This window comes from Accipiter gentilis, chromosome 19, assembly GCF_929443795.1.
Source record: "Accipiter gentilis chromosome 19, bAccGen1.1, whole genome shotgun sequence".
Lineage (NCBI taxonomy): Eukaryota > Metazoa > Chordata > Aves > Accipitriformes > Accipitridae > Astur > Astur gentilis.
In genome coordinates, this window is record NC_064898.1 from 21,868,836 (window position 1) to 21,891,085 (window position 22,250).

General features: G+C 38.6%; 1 protein-coding gene across 6 annotated transcripts; it reads left to right on the forward strand.

The window, feature by feature from the left end:
* Window positions 1–22,250, forward strand: CCDC83 (coiled-coil domain containing 83). 6 transcript variants are annotated; one of them, XM_049822867.1, is made up of 13 exons: window positions 1–324; window positions 932–1,015; window positions 3,060–3,182; window positions 4,393–4,507; window positions 7,382–7,466; window positions 9,378–9,546; window positions 10,265–10,432; window positions 13,207–13,298; window positions 14,352–14,420; window positions 16,982–17,103; window positions 18,148–18,233; window positions 19,719–19,903; window positions 21,744–22,250. In XM_049822867.1, the coding sequence occupies exons 4-13, from the start codon at window positions 4,425–4,427 to the stop codon at window positions 21,927–21,929; spliced, it is 1,245 nt and encodes a 414-aa protein (XP_049678824.1). In that variant the 5' UTR covers window positions 1–324; window positions 932–1,015; window positions 3,060–3,182; window positions 4,393–4,424; the 3' UTR covers window positions 21,930–22,250. The 6 variants fall into 6 exon arrangements, with proteins under 6 accessions (XP_049678824.1, XP_049678826.1, XP_049678825.1 ...); XM_049822869.1 differs by lacking the exons at window positions 1–324; window positions 932–1,015; window positions 3,060–3,182 and adding an exon at window positions 1,580–1,616; XM_049822868.1 differs by lacking the exons at window positions 1–324; window positions 932–1,015; window positions 3,060–3,182 and adding an exon at window positions 1,621–1,713.

The window sequence follows — 22,250 nt, forward strand, 5'->3', positions numbered from 1 at the left end:
GTGGGGTGGAGGTGAGTGGCTCTCTATTCTGCAAGCATGTGTGTGTATGGGGGTACTGCTGACCTCCTAGCTGGGTCGTGTCACATGGGAGAGGCAAATCCTCTGCCATCTTACCAACATAAGGCGTTTCTTTACATCTTTAAAAAGTAAGTCTTAAAAAGCATATATTGTATGTATTGGTTCCTGATGACCATTAAAAGGCAAATGTCGCACCCATTATCAAGGGCAAGAAGAAGGATCCAGGGAACTGCAGAGCAGTCAGCCTAATCTCAGGCTCCAGGAAGATTATGGAGCAGATCTTCCTGGCACCTGTGTTCAAGCTTGGTAAGAGAGGGTCAAAGAAGAGTTGAAAGCACTGCCTTATCCTGGCAACACTGTTAACCTGCAAAATAGGGACTCAAACTTATCATATTTTCTCTTTCTGGATCTAAGACAAGAGTTTCTAAAAGATGTAAGTATTGTCTACCCACGCAAATAGAAAAAGGCAAAGGTTGCCCACCGTCAGGTTTAAGCACTGTTACTTTTTGACATAGTGGTATTTAAATACATCCAAGTTAAAGATCTTGCGCTACAGAGTACAAAGTTGAAGGCTGTGTTTATCTTTGCCAGCTGACTTAAGATGCTGTTCTTTCTTTTTCCTTGCCTTCTATTCAGTGCCTGGCTTATGCGTCAGCTGGCTACTGTGTCCTAATAGTATCACTCAATCCACAATATAGGAGAAGGAAATTAGAAGTCACTAGTTTTTAATGATTTGGGGTCTTTTGTTTGGTTTTTTTTCTCTTTCTTATCTGAACAGATATGTGGGGCCACTGAATGAGCATAAATAGCATCATCCTACTGTCTTCAGTATCCATGCATTGCAAATTATGATCTCTGCCTATGTGGCTAAAATTGTTTTGTCCTTGCTTTAATGAATATGCCTTAATTACAGAGACTGCTGTAGTATGTCAAACGGGACTTGTGATAGGATAACATAAGCTCCCACAGGACTGGCCAAAAACTCTGAAATAAGAAGGTAAATGTGAATTTCACCCAAGAATGAGGACAAAAGCATTTAATATAGTGATTCACAATTTATTTATGTGGTAGAGTATGGCTCCCAGGGTTACGTGGCTCATGTGGAACAACAGCTACCACTGCCAGGCTTGGAAATGCTTTTTCTTGAAGACAGCTGCAACTTTACTTCACAGTTTTAAGGCTGCCGCCGTAGGTATCCATTTGGGCGAAACTCTGGCCAGCCCCTGGCCTTCGCCACACGGAAATCCCTCTCAGGACTTAAATTCCCCCTTCGCTTCCCCCATTTCGAGGTGGGCTGCCAGTACAGGAACCACGAAGCAAACACACCGACACCGCACCTGACTCTTCCCACAGCAGAGGCTCGGGAGCGTGTCGCCTCATCCTTCCCCCCCCCAGCGATGGCGTCCTCACCCCCGGCCTGCGGGGCGCTCCCCCCCGCTGAGGCACGGCGCGGCGCTTTTGGCGGGCTTTTCCCCGGCGGCAGGCGCCGCCAGAGGGCGCCGCTGCCCCTCGGAACGCGCCGAGGAGCGGGGCGGGGCGGGGCGGGGGCTCCCCTCGCCTTGGCGACCGGCGGCGTCGCGATGGCGCCGGGGTGGGCGGTAGGTCCTGACTGACCGTGTGTGGGTGCAGCGGGAATACGGCTGGGGGGGGGCGTCGTGGTGGCCGTTTCGGCCTTGGGGAGGCAGGTGTGCTGAGGTAATTATCGAGGGGGACGGAGGGAGCGGAGGATACTGATAATGCAGCCGCTTGAGGCACAGGGGTGACGGTGTGAGTGCAAGCGCTGGTGAGGGGGGTGGAGGTCGTGTGAGGGGTGAGCCGCCATAACAGGGCGGCCGCCTGGAAAGTCACAGCAGCGGGGATCTGCTTCCTTCTGCCGAGGATGTAACGGCAGAGCAATAATGGGGCTCTGTCAAGAGTTAAGCCTCGCAATGTATTTGTTTGGGAGAAGAAACAGTTCTTGCCCTCTGCAAATGTTTTCCTGCTGGTTTAAAGTCTGCAGTCAATTCTTAGTCCACCTAAATATGTTCCCTTCTCTCTCATGTGCGTGTATTTTCTATAGTTTGCAAAATCCAGCAAATCTGTTATTATAGTATGGGGGGGTGGGTGGGGTGGGTTACCTTGTTGTACAACTTGGAGTCTTTATAACACTGGAGCTCACCTGGGGCTGGAGTTCCAAAAAAAACCAACCCAAAACCCTTTCAAAGTACTGTTGCTCAAAACGTTTCAGTCTGTATCCAGTTTTAAGCAGGGGATTTCATTATCCATTTAGTGGAAGGGACAGAAATAATTTAAAAAAAAAAAAAAAAAAAAGTTAGGGATTGCTGCAGTGATCTTCCACTTCTGAAGAAAACCAGTAAAATAAATGCTCAAATGAAAGTGGAATCAATACCAGTCCAGTTAATTCTGCACTGAAGAAGGATGACAGATTCTTTTTTATACTTATAAAATGTATCCTGCACTTGTGCATTCAGGCTGGAAATTTCAAAAGGGGTCTAGGGGAGCTGAGTACCTAACTTCCTGTCTCGGTGAGATTTTTTTTTCTTAATTCACTTGGACTTTTTAAAAAAGCTTAATTTTACAACAGTCATGTGTTTAGGATTTTTAAAAGTTTCATGAAAAATATTATATCAATAAACAGAAGCTTAACTTGAATTGGTATCTGCAAAGGTTTTGTGTGAATATTAAGGACAATATGGCTTCAGACTCAAGTGGATGCTCAGATACAAAAGTTGTGGGTTTTTTTTTCTTGGGTAATAAATGTCAGTAAGGTTTACTGCAGTCATGTGGTGATACTGTGACACAGGCATGATTGTACGGAAGTTCCACAATAGAAATATTTTACTAATGTGTGAAAAACATTAAAGCTTTGATATGGGACATTTCGGAGGGAAGTTCAAGATATTTCTGGTGAAATTCAGAATTTTCCAGGTTTCTGTGAATGGAATTAGCTGTATCTGCAACATAAATAATCAAGTGTTGCAAAGACTGTAACTTACAGCTCTAGACAATTGTCCCTATGAGTGTGAATTTGTCTCCAGCAGCAGAACAGACAAAATCTTCATGAGCAGATTTCCAACAGAGTGGGAGTAAAATTCTTCTACATAAAACATTATGAAAAAGATATTCCAAGGTCTAAGGAGCTGTGCGGGGACATAAACTCCAAGGTGTGTTTACACTTTCTTTCACTTACCTTGCAGAGCTGCCACACAGTGAGCATTTCTTTTACACGCCTTTCTGCAATATACAGCACACTGCTTGCCCTCAGCACCCTCATATTTCATCAGCAGGCATCAGCTCCTCCTCTAGGGCAGAAGGTTATTTTGTATACAGAAAGCTGACATTGCCTTGCTTCAGGGTATGGTGAATGGAGCGAGAAAGCATGCGCCGTATGGATTAGAGTGCATCTGTCAATAGTTGGTTTAACTTCATTCCCTTGGTTTTACATTGATTTGCCAGGCTTGTATGCGGCTTTCTGCTGATTTTTTTTTTTTTTTTTCTGTTTCCTTGTGCTCATTTTAATAGGAAAAGTATCCAGCCTGTCATATTTAGTCACAGAACAAATTGTTATCAGTTTTAGGTACTAGAATGATAATTGTTAGAATTCAGAAAAGCAGTATAATATGAAAGCAGGTTACATAAAATGTTTCTACTCATTTGGTAATAAAACCTTCTATGTTACATGAACTGATGTGGTTTTGGCATTTGATTATGTGACTGCTAAAAATGAGGAATCTTCTTAAGTGCCCTTTTCTTGTGACTTTTTTATTTTATATAATATATGCTACCAGTTCTGTTACAGAACTATTCATTGTCAGTTGAATTCTGAGGTTGGCAGTTGTGACAACGTGCCCAGGGAATACTGCTGACATGCATATCTGCTCAGAGAGTGGTTTTGTTCCAGCTCCGACAATGAAAACTGATATCAGAGTTGCAGTGAAAGGGAAATATTCATAGTGCTAGGAGAACAGAAGGAGAGGGAAAGAGATGCATATTAACAAGTGGACTGGATAAAACAAGCCTGATAAAGAAACAGAGGCAAAGGACTGGAAAAGGAACAACTGCTTGTTTGATTTGCAAGAATGTAAAACAGCCCGCAGCAAGGGATGCAGTAACTAGTGATAGAGGCCACTGTTCACAAATGTATCTTTAATCAGGACAACACTTCAGGATGTCCCAAAAACACTGGCCTAAGTGGGCAGGATTATTGTTGTCAAAAAACCAACTTTTTTTTTTTTTTTTTTTTTTTTTTTTTTTTCTTTCAGAACTGTTAGGAACTTGTCACAAGTGACAAAGGTGAGTGAACATATGACATCTTGTAAATAATTTATTTCTCTTTTTTTTTCTTCTTTTCTGCTTGCCCTTTCCTCCCTTTAGATCTAAGATCTAGCACAAGTACAACAAAAAGCATGGAAGAGAAGAAAGAGGAGAAACCAGAAGAGCAACTTACAGAACCTGAATCAGCTTTCCCAGAAGCCTTACTAGAATTTCAGTAGGTTTAATATATTTAACTTCTCACTCATACAGAATATGTGAATGGATAAAGCAGATAACAAAGACAACTTATCCAATTCAGAGCCTGAGCTGATTGACTGTGGCAGTTGTGTACTGTTCTGTTGTGTTCTTTTGGGTTTTCAAGGCTATTTCGGAAATATACACTTTTAAAGCTATACCTGTAAGAAAGCATTTAAGTGTGTCAGAAATAATTTTAAGCTGTTGGGTTATAACTTGGGAAAAAGAGTTTTATTAAAAACAAGAACCCCTCCTTTTTTGTCTGCTAGTAGCAAGCTTTTGATCAGCATACTCTCAAGTTGCAGGATCACATTTGACTGTATTTTTTAGGATTCCTTGGTGTTCACAGAGGTATATGGTCAACTAGCCAGAACCCCAAGATCTACTGTTTGCTCCCTCGGCGCAGCTAAGAGCAGAGCACAAAAGAAAGCGTTTTATTTTGAAAATAACAGAAGGATAACTTAAAGGTCTCTTAAAATCAAGCAGAGAAAAATAAGAGCCAAGAGGGGAATATCTGAAGTAGTTACAAAATAGTAAATTTTATTTGATCTCCAGTCTCTTGAGTAGATGATTAAAAGGAAAAAAATAAAGCTCTGTAACTTATCAAAGAGGCAGAAATTGAAGGGGAGAAACCACAACAGCATCCAATATTCAACAATTATCAGCATTTAGGGAGCAAGGAGTAGTGCCTTGGTGTAGAAATGAAAAGCAGGTAAGCAAACTGAAGAGCAACCACATGTATTTCTAGTGACATCTATAGGAATTTACAGGGTTTATGTGGGATTTTCTATTTCATTTTACAAAGAACAGAGTACAAGTTTCCATAGTGAAACAGACCAGATTTAGCTGAATCATATCACAAATAAATACCATCCAAAAAGTCAACAGATCAACCCATCTATTTTGCTAAGAAATAAGCAAACTCTATTACTAGGCTGAGAAAAATACCGCACCACTTTCAGATAAAATTATTGTAATACATATTCAAATATCCAAGCAAATGACTCATTTGTCTGAAGAATCTTCCACTGAAATGGATGCTGTACTGGATATTTAGTTTCTACAGCAACAGTAGGGGAAAAAGGGAAGAAAAGTCTTTATCTTTCTCCTTCTCTCCACTCTTTCCCTCTTGCTCTCTCTTTCCCTCTCTGTCTTCATCTCTGTAATCTATAACTTCTCTGTACCACTTGATTGAACAAAGCAGCATAATCATACAAGTGACTATCTGTCACATTCCACTTTAGGATTTATCAAGTGTGTAGTATTTATTTAACATCCATTCCTGCTTTTTCTTCTGTATGTTGAAGAATGATTACTGTTCATAGCAAGTGTGTTATTTTGCATTTTTCTGTACAGTTTTCTGTTTCAGGGTTGGTTACGAACAACCGTCCTGTGAATTACTTGCCCTAGTAACATCCTATAGATGACTGACAAAACTGTCATCATATTGAGTGTTGTTTCTAGATGATTAAATCATTCTAGATGAAACCTATACAGAGTTGAGAAACATAGTATCAAAGGAACCATCAGTCTCCCTGTTTTGTACTTTTAATCTGGCAAATACCATGGAAAAACAAAGAGGAAAGTTCAAATATGTAGCAGACAAAAGAGTAAATTCTACTCATATACATTTTTGACATTAACAAAGTGATGGATATAGACTGCCACTTCATGGAAAATCTTAAAGTAGCAGAAATTAAGATCAGCAGCAGTATTCAAAATACAGAAATGGTTTAAAATGGCAGGTAATTTAGGAGGTCACAATGTGTGGCCAAGCTACCATACCCCCATATCTCTGTTCTAGTCTCTCTAACTAATATCCTTGTACTTAATGGAAAACCTGAAGAATACTTTGGAGTACACTGACACCAGAGAATGCAAATCTAGTAACCTGCAATTTCTATGATTGAGTGATCCAAACTTAGCCAGGAAAAAATTATCTTCTTTTAAAACAACTTAATGCAATAGGGAGGGGCAAAAAAACCCCCAAACAAAACCCCACAACTCCAAAACAAAACCTCAAGGAACAATAGCTGTTCAAACAGTAAAAGATATTGTAATAATTGTAATACTTGCCTCTACTGTGCTATATGATGAATGAATTCCAGGAGCAGAGGGAAAGATTACAGAGAATTTTGCAAATAGGCAGCATTTGCAAACCAATGTTTCTCATTCCTGAAGAGAGAACACCAGAAAAAAAAATACTGATTTTACAGCTATGGCAAAGAGGATGACAAGTAGTCTATGAAAATTGTGAAAGCAGTGAGCTAGTTCTTTGACAAAAATGTGTAAATGTACTCAGAGGATACTACTCGGGCTGCAGTCCCCATTCCCTTAGCACTTCTTAAAGGCTAACGAGTTCTTGGTGTACAAATGCAGTTAATGGAACTCAACAAACCACATTTTCAGAAGAATTGAATCCCATTTAATTTTCCAGTTTGGGATTTATCTGACCTATGTCTGAGTGTGTTGCCTAAGCTTCCTCTATAGTGAGTGGTGAGTAATATTTCTGGAGCACAAATAATCTTGTCCTAAAAGAGACCTCTGCAACAGGTCAGCTAAACCACATCCAGAAAGAATAAACCAGCTTAATCCTCTCTAGTGGTTACAAAGGAACAGTTTAATCAGGGAGTCTGTTTTCTCAGTAGGAGTATGAGATCCAAACTAAAACAAAGGTCCAGATGTATAAGGGAAATAATTTTTTTATGTGTAGTAAGCGGACAGTGGTATCTACCAAAATCAGCCAGGCATATGATATGAAAACAAACATTTCAGTAGTATTTACATCTAATCTAGGTTAAATAGCATTCCTCTCCTGTTTTTGTAAGAATGTCTCTTTACTCTTTCTCAACAGAATTGAGACAAAAGAAGCAGCAATTGATCGGGTTTTGTTGGATCTGAAAAAAGTGGAAAAAAAGAACAAAGAATATAATGAAAGAGTGAGTGACCATGCATCCTTCTCCCAACACATTTTATGTGTGATATTTTAACTCTCAGATTCAATTTTATTCTTTTAATCCTTAAGCTACTTTCACTAAAACTAGTCATTGAAGTGAATTCCTTACGGTCAATGAAACTAGAGTTAGTGAGTCGCTTTATGTGCTAAAAGTTTAAGTGTTATCTGAATTAAATGTGACATAAAGCATAAATGTCCTAAATAAAACTGTGCAAAAAAAGGAGCTGCAGGAGTAGAACATTGCAGAATAGGACACAGCAGTAAGGTGAAGTGAGTTCAGTGAAGGTGTTTTTCAGTGCACAGGAGATCCTTAGTAACTGCCTAAGTATTTAATCTCACTCTGCAGCAAACATAGGACAGCAAGCCCCCTTTCAGTAGGTAACTTTACCACAGTACATTCAGATACACCTTTCTAAACAATCTTGCAAATATTCCTCAATATTTCAGTGCACAAAGAATAAACGGTATTAACTTCATTTTTGTTAGTAGTAGTGAGTAGATTAGCAGATCTAACCAAGTATTGAGACTTGCCGACCACCTTCGATTCGCTTCTGAGGTAATGGAATTGCACAGGTTTCTGTGAGAGTTTAGTTATTCTTGCAAACTTAGTTACAGTGAAAACTGACCAAAGAAAAAAGAGCATCACACAATTGTCTAGGTGCAGTTTTTAGCACTGCTTGGTGAAGACTCACCTTCTTGTGGATTAAGAGTTGTGTTGGGTTATTTTTAGAACAAGGTTATGTAACTACTGATCACACCTAAGTGACACTTTAAAGAACCGTATATATGAACTGTATATAAAGAACCGTAAAATGGCATCTCATGACTGAGAGCAGTGAACTTTGAAAGTGGATATATATAGTCGACTAATGAAATGAATTCAAATTGCTCAAAACCCTATTGAACTGGATCATGTTTAGCTTTCCTTGGTGTTCCTTTCAGTCTTGAAGCCTGGATGGTGTTTCATTTGTGGCCTTAACTATCAATGGAAGTGGCATTTGGCTCTTCTCTTTGCAGACATCTGAAGTCTTATGGTTATTCCCCCAATTTGCTGCTAGTTCATGGTCACTCAAGGACTCCTTCATATTTTGGACTGTGCAAGGTACTTCAGGGCATACTTGAAGTGCTATTTGTTTAATTTACCCATGTTTTGACAGTTCTTTGAACTCCATTCTTTGTTTCCCACTTAATGTTTCTGAGTGGTTTAGAGTTAATCCTTCTAGAAGCAGGGAATGTTTGAGACTTTCTCTACTGCATAGTTTCTGTTACAGTTTGGCTGGTATGGTTATTTGCTACTTTATGGTATCCTTTGGGAGCAAATTACATGAAATTTCACACAAAAAAGATACACAATTAGTAATTTCAGATATTTTGAGTGTCACTTGAAAGGGTCATGGCAAGGGGATATAATCACAGTTGTGGAGTCAGTAGGTATAACTAATTCCAGCTCTGACAAAACTCTCTACTGTGGTTATATGCAAGTGAATTGATTGTCTGACAACATTTCTACATAAAGGTGGTACATTGTCAGGAAAAATGTTGATGTCAAGAACTCCTACAAATAAATATTGTTATTAAATTGACCTGCAAGGGAGTTTCTTTCCAGGCAATGGAGGACTATTCATTCATTCACTGCTGTCATTCAAATGACAGCAGTCATTTGTCTCCCATTTTCTTGTAATGGTCTTGAAGTTACTGAGAAACTTCTGAGACTTGCGAACTCTCCCTTCCACTCCATCCTTTTCAAATATGAAGAATAGCTGTTTAACTAGTGTTTTTGTGGTGCATCCTGGCACTAGGTCATATTTTACTTTTCTTCACTACTTAAGTTTGTAACTTCGAAAACTAGTTTGAAAATGTTTTAATACATGCCTTATCTTCTGTTCTTTCATAGAATGACCTTCTGAAGGAAGAACAGCAGGCACATATCAGGCGCATACTAAGACAAATAGAAGAAGAGGAGAAAGAACAAGATGAGAAGGAGGTTGTAACTAGGGATGATGTGGAAGAATCACTGAAAGCAATATGGCAGTATGCTAAGGACAAAGAACAACTGCTGAAAGGTATGTTGTGATTCATGGAAGTGTGGTTTGCAGTTTACACAGTTGGGATTGAGTACTTTTTTTTCATTTTAAATAGAGATTAAACTTCTTTGTTCCATCAAAAGCGTAATACTTTTATTCCCCAAAATTAAGCTAAGCCTAGTATGAGGTTGTGGAAGGCTTATAAGTAAACCTGTTAATTGAGTTAAAATTCATTAGATGTGGGTCTTTAATATACAGGGTCTCTTTCTATAAGACTCTGTTTTGTTCCTTCCAAGTGATATGTATTACTGTGCAAGTACAAAGGCTTCATATTTTCTGTTAAGTTGAACTTCATGAAAGCCCTATGCACTGGCTCCACTGGAAGATTAAAAAAAAAATTACTGATGGCAGCAAAAATGCCCAGTTTTATTGTTGAAAGTTCTGGCTGCCATCCCTGAGGTTCTCCATGGGAGACACATGTCTTTGGTTAGAACATTTCAACTTCCTGACAACATTTCAACTGTTGTCTCTCCTTGGCAGAATAAGGTCAAGCTGTTTTCAGCAATGATGGTGGTGGCCCTTGACACTATGTGGGGCACCATGTTGTAACGTATTGTAGTGTAGAAGAATCACCCTTCTTTCTCCAATCCTAGTTAAAATGCCTTTATTAAAGTATTCAATGAAGCTGTAAGAATTATGAACTATCAGTTCAAGAAATTGGTAATGAATTTGTTTTCTGATGTTCTTACTTTAATAGATCTGCACTCCCAGATTGAAGAAACTGACAAAAGACTTTCAGTAAAGCGGGATGAGAGGGATTATTGGTTGGAGTACAAAAATGTAGGAAGTAAAGTACAGGCCAACAAGATTATGAATCTGGAAAAAAACATCAAGGAAGTCAAAGATGACCTTCACAGGGCTACAGGTCAGCTTACAGCTAGTGTAATGCAAGTCTTACAAGCTCATTCTGTATTACTTCTGGAAACTAATAAAATTATAAATTTTGTTTGATATCAAGTAACTTATATCAACTTTTCCAAGATGGTGCACCTAAACTAGGCTGCATGATCCCATAAAATTGAAGAACTTGCTCTCTCTGTGAAAGTCCCTTTATTAAAGGAATTGATAAAGTTACAGAAATTATGAACACTTAAAGAAACTGATAAGCTTGTGTTCTGATTGCTTTCTTGTAAAATACAGGCAACCCATTTAAAAAAAAATGTTACTGTGAAGGACAGTGGTTTTCTAAAAATAAATCTTCATATATTTAGGTCACCTACACACAAGACTCCATTAGCAGTCACACTTGAAAATGTTGACTCTGCTGTTGTTGCTTCTCATCATATTACAAACACTTCACATGTTGAAAATTCCTTTGACAGGAAAGTAGTATGAGCTCATTATTGGAACAGTCTTTTGAACTGAGCATACTGGTTCAAATGCAGAACTAGAGGGAGCTGTTTAGCCAGTGGTCTGAACTTTGCTTCCTAGTTGCATAGTCTCGTGTATGAGGTACTGCAAAATTGCCAGTACAGACATAGATAAATACTGGGAACTGGAACTGACACAACAGGGGAATTAATTTGAGAGCTTATGTATTCTGGCACTGAGTGCTTTACAAAGATTTCTTTACTACTGCATTATTTTAAAATCATTTGAATACTTTGCTGTTACATAACCCATGCTCCTAATGGGAGAAGGGTGTCCTGGTTTTCTTCCTTTATGTCCCTCTCAGTATGCATGACCACAGCCAAGCAGCTGGTAGTAACAGGCAGTGACATTGCTCTAAGGGTCTCTGTATATTCTGTGCCAACCATTACCAGGCATCAACTACCGTGGATAAGAGCCAGCTAGCTATCTTTTTCTCTCTTGAAACATATTTTATCACAATTAAGATCTGAACTGTGTTTTTTTACGTTGCCAGTTGGCTTGTCAGATATCCATCTCTGTATTCAGGAGAGGTTGATATTTTTCATTATGCATTTTCCATGTTCTTAATCAATTCAAAATTTTGTTATACAGCTACTGAAATATGAAATGAAAAAGAGAATGGGCTTTTATATAGAATGCCAGAATGAGCCAGTAGGAACATTCAGTTTGACCTCCTGCATGTCACAGGGTACAGAGCTAAAAATTTGCAGTCAAACGGAAGTGTATTTATAGAAAGACTGTTACAGAGGTACATATAGCAGTTGCCTAATTAACATACTGCAAAATGATGCTGCCAGTACTGGATGCTAGCATATCTTTTACTCAACTTTCTAAAATCAAACTTACAAAGTGTCTGGGGAGTACAGTCTTCTAGCCTACCAAAAAAAAATTAAAAAAAAAATCTAACAAGCTTCCAGAGTGATGCGGCAGCAAATTGAGCTTGTTCACTCCTCAAGTGTGTAAAAGGTTAGGGAATAAGCATAGGTAAAGAGGTTTTTGTCTCTGTAGGTAACACTGAAGGGCTTGACGCTGGCATAGTTCATGTGGTGTGGAGATGACATTTTAAACAAAATTGCTGGAGTGGAGAGGAAGCAAGAGAGTGCCATACACGAGGTGTAGGGGAAAGTGTTGCAGTGAGAGAGTTAGGGAAAATAACCTCCTTAGAAACAGTAAATATGTCTGAACAGTTCTTCCTTTTCTTCATTCTCCCAGTACAACTCAGGTTGTTTAGGTGTCTGAAAGAATGAAAAGATGAATTAATTACAGTCTGTAAGTACTTCCATTTCATTCTACCAAGTCTAGATGGTGGATTGATTAAGGCAGGCCAGCTTCCACAGTGTTAAATTAAGAACTCATGCACAACTAATGCACCTTTCATATTTGACTGCCTTTGACTCCCCAGTGGGTCCATGACCAGATACTCATTTACAGCCAGATCAGCAATAGGCTGTCTGCAACTTGAGTGCAGAGCTAAGCTGAATTTCACGCCTCTGGAACAAGTATGAAGCGCCTTCATTCAAAGAAAATTACTACAATCTAATTCATTCCTTCAAAAGGAGAAAATACCAGGTGGCAGTGGACTACTTAGAATGGCACAAAAACAACTGAGGGGAAGGATGAAATAATTAAGTAGCAAGTGACTAGAACTTGAAGCCAAACAAATTATTTTCGACATAAGACAAACTTCTTAAATAATGACCACAAGTAATGATGAAAGCAAATCATTGAGGCAATCGTCACATTCTCCATTTTGTCCTGTTGTCAAATTAGAACCCCCTGGAAAGCTTAGGTAAGTCAGAAAACTTATTAGGCTCTGTATAATAACTGTCTGAAAAAAATACTATGGGCATAAGATGATCCAATATGCTTCTATATCTAAAAAAATAAGTTTTCTAAGCAAATCTCTTGCATGACTCCAGGAGCTCTGCTATTGATAGAGGCAAATTTAATGTTAAGATACCAACATTTTAGCAGAGAATTGCTCAGCTCACTGCTCAGTTAGCAGTGAGTTGCTCAGCTGTTGTTGTTGCCAACAGAAATGTGTAAGCCACTACAGATTTCTAGTTTTGTAGTTAACACTACTGTCCTTTGGATTTATGAGGACAATTTCTATGGAGAAGGATGTTTGAATCCTTTTCTGTGGAACATCTATGCATGTGACGCTGGCTGATAAGTTCCAGTTTAGGAACAACATGCCAATTATCTATTTGTTGTCGGAAGAAATTGATGTCAAATAATGATTTCTGATTTTCTTCTTTTGTTTTGAAGAATATTATACAAATGCTTTGAAAGCAGTGAAAGAAGAAAATGACAGACTGGTTGAGAAGCACGTGAAGTTAAGTAAGGAACAGGCCCCTGAGGTATTCCTTCTGTTTTTTTAAAAGTCCTAACTGCATTGTAGTTAGAATTCATGTACTCTGCTTTAATAATTATTTTAACTTGAATTAAGACTTGGATCTTTTCTAATAAATTGAAAGTAAAATAAACTGTAAATCTTACTGTACATTGCATTGGTTATTGTTATACACACACATACTTTTGGTTTTTTACATCAGACTAACAATGAGTAGATGTGAGGGTATTTTACAAATTATGTATGGGAAACTGGGGTACCATGCACTGATATGACTTGTTCAAGAACATGTCACTTTTGCTGTGACCTTGATTTTGACATTTGCATAGACTTCAAAAAACAATAACACACTAAGAGATTGTCTTCATGGAAATATACATCATTTGGGGGGAGGGGGAAAGTCGTTTTGTACTTGTAAAGTACATTTTTAAAATGCCAAAATAGTGCAGTCTACAGTAAGTTTTAGGCTTATTGATACATAGATTTTTTGTTGTTTTTTTTTTTGTTTTTTTTTTTTTTGTTATCTCTGCCAGCTTTTGCAAACGATTTACAAAGTATTTATGGTGACAGCTTCTTACCCTCCCACTTGTTCCTTTCTACTTACTGACATCAATAATTAAATTGTAGCCTTGGCTCATTAGCACAGACCTCTACATGTTTAAGTCACTTGTCATAGATCAGTAAGTACTGCCTCATTTGTAATTTTGCTTGGATTTTTTAATAGCTAAAGGTTTGATTTTTCTGAAAACAGGAAGATTTGAGCAGTAGTGAGAACATAGCAGAACTTGATAGGCAAAAAGGAAATGTCTTATTTTAATATGTGAAATTATAAAATATTGCTAAATTGTTTGACATGTAAACTGCACTAGGCAGGATGATGGAGAAGAAACAGCTGGCCTTGTGGACTAAATCCCCTTGTAATCCCTTGGGATGCTACAGTCTGTTGTGTGGATATTTCTTAATTATTTCCTGCTAAACAGCAGAAGGTTGTTCTTTATAGTATGCAGCACTGTCAAAGTCCTGCTTTAAGATGAGATGATCTTAAATTATGTTTTCTCAGAATGCTGTAAAATACTTAGACAAAAACTGTCGCAGAGAAATTGAAGAGAATGAATGGCTAAAAGAAGAGGTAAGAGGATCACTTGCTTACAGTTTATCATGGTAGTTCAGGTTTGAAATACCATGGCCTGCAGTCATAACTGTTTCCAGTGAAGGGCCTCTGAAGATTTTCATAGGAAAAGGAGAGCAATTTTCCTGTAATTAATCTGTAATCCTGAGTAGCAAACAGTGTATGTGATGAATAAAGGTAAAAGGTCAACGTCTGCTTTCACAAATGAAGGACCTTTTTTCCTGGCCAAGCAGTTATATGGAGGACTACAACATTCCATACAATTAAGTATTTACATCTATGGAGATTGGGATACTATACAGTGTAAAGGCTCAACCATGTAAGTATCTGAAAAGTGTAGTTTTGAATTGCATTAAAGTTCTAGTGCTGCCATATTGAAAGAAAATGGGTGTGGGTGTTTGAAACATTTTTGGAGAAAGGGCTTGAGACAGCTTTGAATGGGAGATAATAAAGAAACCCTGGAGATTAGTACACTGAAGAGAGGAAAATTAAAATCATATTTAGTTGTAATTGATTACTTGATAGCTTTTATACTGTCCTATAATGGCAATTTAGAGCTTTATATTAGATAGTTGTAACTTTTCTTGTCAAGTAAAGACTTTTTTGTGAGCCAAATTTGGAAACTGATTTTTCCAGGGTGAAAGTTTGATTGTGTTTGTTCCAATCAATACAGGTTCTTTGTTGCGATCAAATCTAAGGAAGAGATTGGAGGGAGGAAATACCCTTCCCCACCTTTACAACCTCACAGTTTAGAACTGAGCAAAACTTTTGGGGAAATTAATACATGAACTTACTATTTTTCAGTGCCACATCAACAAACCTGGCAGAGGTTTCTCCGTTTTACCTACTATTCTAAGATACTTGCCAGTATGCATGGACATGGTTTAGTGGGCATGGTTAATGGTTGGACCTGATGATCCTGAAGGTCTTTTCCAACCTAAATGATTCTATGATATGGCTTTCCTTCTTCCCCTTAATGAGCTCTGAGCCTACATCTTTAACTTTCCAGGGAGGGTGTCCAAACCACAGCTTCTGAGGCAATGAGGTAGGGGTCAATATAAAACAATTAATGTTTTAATCTGTATAAACAAACAGGAGCTCAAATCTATACATCCTATCACTGAATGAGTATGAATTCCTTTCCCATCTCCCTGTCTCATTGAACACTTAGTAATTTTACACACACGAGGCTGTGTCAACAAGGGAGATCCGCTTTGGAGTACACTTATGTCCTGACAGGCCCTCACCTTGGAGTTGAGGGATTTGGGTTTCTTTCCTCTCAACTAGACATTTCCTATGTTATGAATTAGTTTCCTATGTTATGAATTAGTGCTTTGAATTACTGTGGAAAACAAAATTATCACTAACTTCTCCAGTCCTGTGAATTCACCCATTCATTCTCTCTGCTTTTCTTCTACAGATGAAATATTTTCTTTCAGGCTAATGTTTATATGTAGCTGACAGACTCTTCCAGTATTTTTTTGGGGGTGGGGGAGATAAACCAAAAATTTCAGGTTTGTCCAAGTTCAAAATTTATCACTTTTTCAGTTTGACCACTGAACTTAAAAATTACTTACCAAAACAGCCCTAAACTAGTTACCTCCAAATCTGAACAGGTTTGGAGACTTCATTCACATTTTTCCACAGTTACTGTGTCACACCAAGATGGTGCAAAGCTGCATCACCTCACTGTGCCAAGCCACATCCTGTTACTGGTTAATGTCCTGTCATTTTCACCTTTTTTTAATCCCTGGGAGAAATGGGAACTAGTTTTTAAGTGCAAATTTGGATGATTACAGCTGGGTTAATTTGGCTCTGGTGAGAACAGATGCATTTAGACCACTAGATACTGCTTTTAAACATGTGCCTATGGCTAAGATTTCTGGGAAGGTATCCATCCCATAGTATATTCCACTTCCCAGTGAAGGGGTAAGAACTTGTTTGTACTTCAGGAAAAGTGAGAGGCATTGTGTGAGCTGAATAACCGGTATCATTTGGTTAATATAACTTCATGGTTATATGGGGCAATTACCAGTCCAAAAGAAAGTAAAATCACAACATTTAACCAATGTCGTGGCTAATTTGGATTAAAAACTTCACTAATTCTGGGTAAGAATGTTTTGTGTATAGGCAGGAATTAGAAAAGCAATGCTTGCTGAACAAGAGACTTCTACAAAGAAGGTTTTTCTCTCTCAAAGCTCTGATGTGATAGCAAAAAAGAAAAATCCAGAGCTTCTGTCTACAGGACCCGTTTGGCTACATGAGAAGGTTTTGCCATCAGGGCTGCATAGTCCAAATGTGTGTCTGTGATTGACAGAGTTGTGCCAGTAAAGGGTTCTAAAAAAGGTGCGAAAGAACTAGAGAGGCCTTCCCTTTGTCTGAAATAAAAAAAGTGTCAGTGTTTCTCCACCTAGTGCATAGTCTTGCTGATAACAGCTGCATTCTTTCTAGGTATGTGCTATTAAGATAGTTACTATGAAAGGTTTCCAAAATGGATGGGTATAGTCTTTCTAAGATGATGGGGATTTTTTGTTTGTTTGTTTGTTTTTAATTGTCAAAAGGTTAAGATGTACCAAAAGGAAATAAGTGATTTGAAAGCCTCTATTCAGCTCCTGGAAGAAGAAAATATTGGTTTAGTGACAAAACTGATTGATGGCAAACTTCAGAATCTGAGAGTACCCAGGTAAAATGATGCCTTTACAGACTCAGAAATAATGTAATTTTTTTTTTACAAAGATATTGCCTTCTCCTGCCTCTAGACCTATTTGGTCTCTCCCACAATAAAGCCAAGGTAGTTTCCTCGTTGAGGAGAGGCAGGATTTCACTGAGTATATGTGGGACTTCTATCTCTGAAGGATGACAGTGATATTGTAACCTCCTAAATACCAAAATTCAGGGAAGAAACTGGGTTCTTTAATAATCTTGTAAGACCTAGTGACACTTTCTTTTAGTGGGGATACCACTGGGGCTTGGAAATAGTTTCTTTCTGTTGTAATTGTCTCAGGCCCAGCTTCTCAGACCAAGTGCTGAGTAATAGATTTTTCCTTTACTGTTGGCAAAATGTTTAAGGATGTGAAGATTAATATGCAAATATATGGGGTTTTGCAATCTCAAGTGAAACAGATGACCTGGTACTGAGTAAGGAAGAGGCCTTGGGATAGGTCTGTCTGTAGAGGTGTCTGTAGTATTAGTTTCTTTTATATATGGAAATTATTTAACTTGTTCCCTAGAGAAAGATTAATTTAGCTGCAAAATGTCAACACTAATGGTATCAAAAGCACAATGTAACAATGGGAATGATCCATCTTCATTTTCCAGTCCCAGCTCAGTGATTTCAGCCATATTGCATAAAAAAAGTTCCAAGTCTCAAGTACTGACCATTTTTCTCTCCTCTCCAAACTTTTGGACTGCTTTTAAGTGAGGGCTGCCAGCTGTGGTTTGAATCTTGGACTGACTGGAGACTGTAACATTTGTTTTCTTTTAGTCTCATGGACATAGTTGAACTTAGGCACTAAGAATAAAAAAAGAGCAGCTTATTAGCCACTAAGCTACCTGGCTGCCTCCATTGCATTCTTAAACCATTGCGCTATTCTGCATTTGTGTTTAAGCAGCAAATGGCTTTCAGAAAGGGTGCCCTCCCCCTCACCCCAAAACATTGCACAGGACAATTTAGAGAGAAAATTCAGACCTCTAATATGAGTTTCACTTTATCTTTTTAATTTCATAGGCATTTGTTTCTAACCCAGGCAGCTGGCTTGCAAGATGAATTTCCTAAGGATGAAATGAAAGAAGTAGAGCATAGAGAGTATGCAGGTAATGCACGTGCCAGGAGCTTATAAGAACTGATAAGTTATTGAACATTTACATACTTTCTATTTCTTAAGTTTTTCGTCAAACTGCCTGTTTGACATGGTGAACCCTTAATTTCCCACTTAATTGCAGCCACCACAGCAATGATAGCCTGTAGTTTGTCTTACAAAGACAAACCCACACTCTACCTGTAATACAGTTTTAAAATTGAAATTGGTGTTTAGATTGTTGAATGTAATTACTCATATAGAGCTAGTCTGGAATGTGGTTAACAGGATCGGCCATCTTTTATGAAGATATGATTCATATCTTAATCAGATCCTTACAGATTCATATCATCATAACTTCATTATATCTTGTCCCTGAGAGGACACTCTTGAACTCTAAAGCGGCTTTCACTTGAAGTGTACGTGCACTTTACAGTCATTCAGCTCACAAAGATACACCAGAATTAAATTCTAAATAAATCCCTAGCAAGAGCAGATGAAACTACATGGAGCTTAGCCAGAACTGAAAATCTTGGTAAGCAGTACTGAATTTGGGGCTGAATCTCCATCAATTCTGGTAGGTGTGCCCAGGAAAAGGATATACCATTAGGACTGTATGAGGGTGCTTATCCATTCGGGGTGGTTTGTATGGATTCCTTAGTATCAGTTTTATGTACTCACTTTGTGTGAGTAGAAGAAAGAGGGGAAAAAAAGGACAAAACTAAATTGAAGAGGTTAGTTCCAAAAATTGAAGCCATACAGTTATGAATACGTGAACAAGTCTGTTGAAAGTTCTGATCAGTTCCAGCCATAGGTAGGCCTTTCTGGAACCATCAGGCTTCAGCAAATATGTTGACTAAGGCTTCTGAATTAGAAATATGTTTACTTTGAACAGTTCAGCTCTATTACCTTTGCTAGACCTTTACAATAGTTACTGGGAGGAGTAGGTTTTGTTCCAATAAGCTCGGGTCAAGTCACTGTCCCAGGCAAAAATGTAACTTGGCAGTCCATGTCCAGAATTGTCTATCATCCTGGGAGTCAACTGCAAATGTGAGCTCTTCAGGGGACTTATAAGTGGACTAGCTGTGTTTCAGCAACTTGTGTACATGTACATATACACACATTGATATAGAAAAGGTTTTTACCTGGTTTTGCTATCTTTCCTGATTTTTTAACTATTCATGCCATATAGGATTTAAGTTGAACTGATAAAAGTTAGGGTTTTTCCCTGCCCAGTTCCACAGACTCATTACTTCTAACTTCCAGTCAATTTCAGTCCCTGACCTTGATCAGAAATTGTAAACAGAAATAAACAGAAAAATCAGTGAGCAAAATCAACATTTGGCTCAGATTGCCAATTAAAAATCTTACCAAGCTGTTCATTACGTCACACTAGCCAAGCCACATTAAAGATTGCAGGCAATACTCATACCGAATACTAATTCTGATCTTAATAAAGCTTAACATTTACATACACATCATTGTTCATCTCTTTAAAAAGCGAAAGCAGATGGAGATGAAAGCCTCAGGAGTGCCACAGTCCCCTGTCAGAAAAACAAGACCTTTGCAAAGATTCAGTCTAAAACAGAGAATAAGAAGCCTCAAGACAGTGATGAGGAGCTGCAGGAAAAGTCTTTCACTCCAGCTCTTGATAGCTTGTTGTATGAAGATGAAAAAGATTTCCAGGTATGAGTTAAAGTAATTGAGTCTTTCACTGACACAAACATATTTCAGTGTGGAGCATGAACTACTGCCAGGAGCGTGCTATTCCCAGTGGTGTTATGGCAGAAAAAACTCCAGTGTCTTTTACCTAGTGTACAATTCAGATGCTTAATCGTATGCATCTGGAGATGGTGAGGACACTCCCTGTCCTTCAGATGCTGGACCAAAAGACCATAGGTTCGGTCATACAGGTCAGCCCACGTAGATGTTTTGGATGTCTTAGTGCATCTCTGATAGCACGAGATACATTGTTTTAGCAATTGAAAGGTGTCTGAGGAATCAGCATAAATGAGTGTCAAATTGTTCCTAGAAAGAATTCTGAATGTCACCAGGTGACAGTTTTCTGTGGTATTGCACAGATTCTTGTTTGCTTGCATGCTGGTCCTTTTAGAACTTATGTTGCATAGTAGCATTAAAGGATCAACAAGTCATTTAATCCTTCAAAGGAAAGCCAGGATGAGTGTCTTCCTGGGTGCAAAATACAGGGGATGAGAAAATGAAAAGGTGCAGGTTATGTGTAAACAGGCAGAGTTTGTGTGGTTCTTGAAAGAGGTGGTGGCACCTGCTTCAGGAGATCTTCGGTCCTAGGTTGCAAAAAGATATTTCCTGGGTGTCTTTGATACTACACTTTAGAGTTAGGAAAACTTAAATACATTTCTAAATAATTACTCTCAGAAAATATATTACTCTACATCATCGATTCCTACTGGAAGTTAAAGATGATGTACATGTGGTGCAGACTGCAGGGCTTGCTGTGTAAAGATAGTTCGCCATAACATTTCTTTACTCTTGAATATTGTATTCAAACTTGCTCAATAATGAGTTTTTAAAAAAAACTTAAAATCCCCCCAAAACCCCAACAACAAGTCTTTTTCTAGAAATTTGGCATTAGTTTGATTAATACCCTGCAACTTGTGTTCAGAGAAATCATCCTGTTGCCTTGATCAGACTAAGTTAAGGAGTGGCTCTGTCCTGAAGAGTCATTACAGAGAAAAGCTGAACATTTAACACAAAAAAAAAAATCTGTCAGGGTGTTTGTTTCCTTGCAGTTGTTGCCCTGGGAGAGGAATACTAGCTTCTGTTCTTTCTTCCTGCTGTTAGCACTGCAGAGCCCACCCTACTGAGGGCCATAGGTGCTGCTGATGTTCTTATACTTTGTAACAACAAAGGTATAATTGCGAACAGTGGACCTGCATTGGCAACTGTTATGAAAGCATTTATTAAATAGAGGTGATTCAAGAGCTTGCACTGTAGGATTTCTTCTTCCCTCTCCCTGGCTTTGGCTGTATGGTCCGGTTTCTGCCCTTAGGGAACCTGTAGTGCACATAGGCCTTTTCTGTAGCTGATTCACTCGCTAACCCAGCAGAAAAGCTTGCCTTTTTTTCTCTTCCTGAATTAGTTTTCTGTTGGGTTAGTCAACCAAATTGACTCAGAGGCTTGGAGAAGGCCAGAGCCAGCACAGGCATGGTAGAAGCACATGGCTGGACTTGGAGGTCTCTCTTTTGGCAGTAGTAAGCTGTTGGATTAGCTTAATTCTCACAGAACTGAACTTGGTAGCAGAATTTGGTTTGCAGAGAAAGTGTTATTGGTAAAAACACACAGGAAAAGAAGAGGGCAGCAGGGCTGCAGCCTCCTAAGATGAGCTAGCTTGTAAACCAAGCCCATTAACACTGACATTACCAAACATAGCAACCCCAGGGCAGCATCTTTACAGTTGCTTTTAAAAGGAAAGTTGCTGGGTTTTTTTTTAAGAATGGCTGCTTCTTGATGTAATTGCAGAATAAAAATATACTTTCTTCTCAAGGAATACTTAAAACTGGGTCCTCTGGAGACAAAGCTGATGTGTGTGGTTGGAAGAACGATGCCTATTCATGAAGAACCAGAAGGAATGCCAAGCAGGAGCCACAAAGAAGATGGTATTATTGGTAAATCAGAGGGGCACATCACGGCTCAGATGATCAAGGCCTTATGTAAAGAAAAGGTTGGTTAAAAATAGACAAACTGTGCTGTTAACATAGAAATGTAACATTCTTATCTCATTAAATATCTGCTTTGTTCTTCAAGGAGTGTGTGGCACTGGGCTTTGTGGAAACTATTTTTGAGTGCCCTAATCATGATTTACACATGTAAGTTTAGGGAGAGGTATGTCTGTGTGCAGATGGCTAATTGAAAGGTTGCTTTACTTACCACTGTAAGAACTCTTATGCACTTTTTAGACTCCCCAATCCAATTAGCTGCACATATATCTAATAAAGGGTATGAGTTAATATTTAGTTTTTGTGGTACCCACTTGCAGTCTGTCAAATGTGGA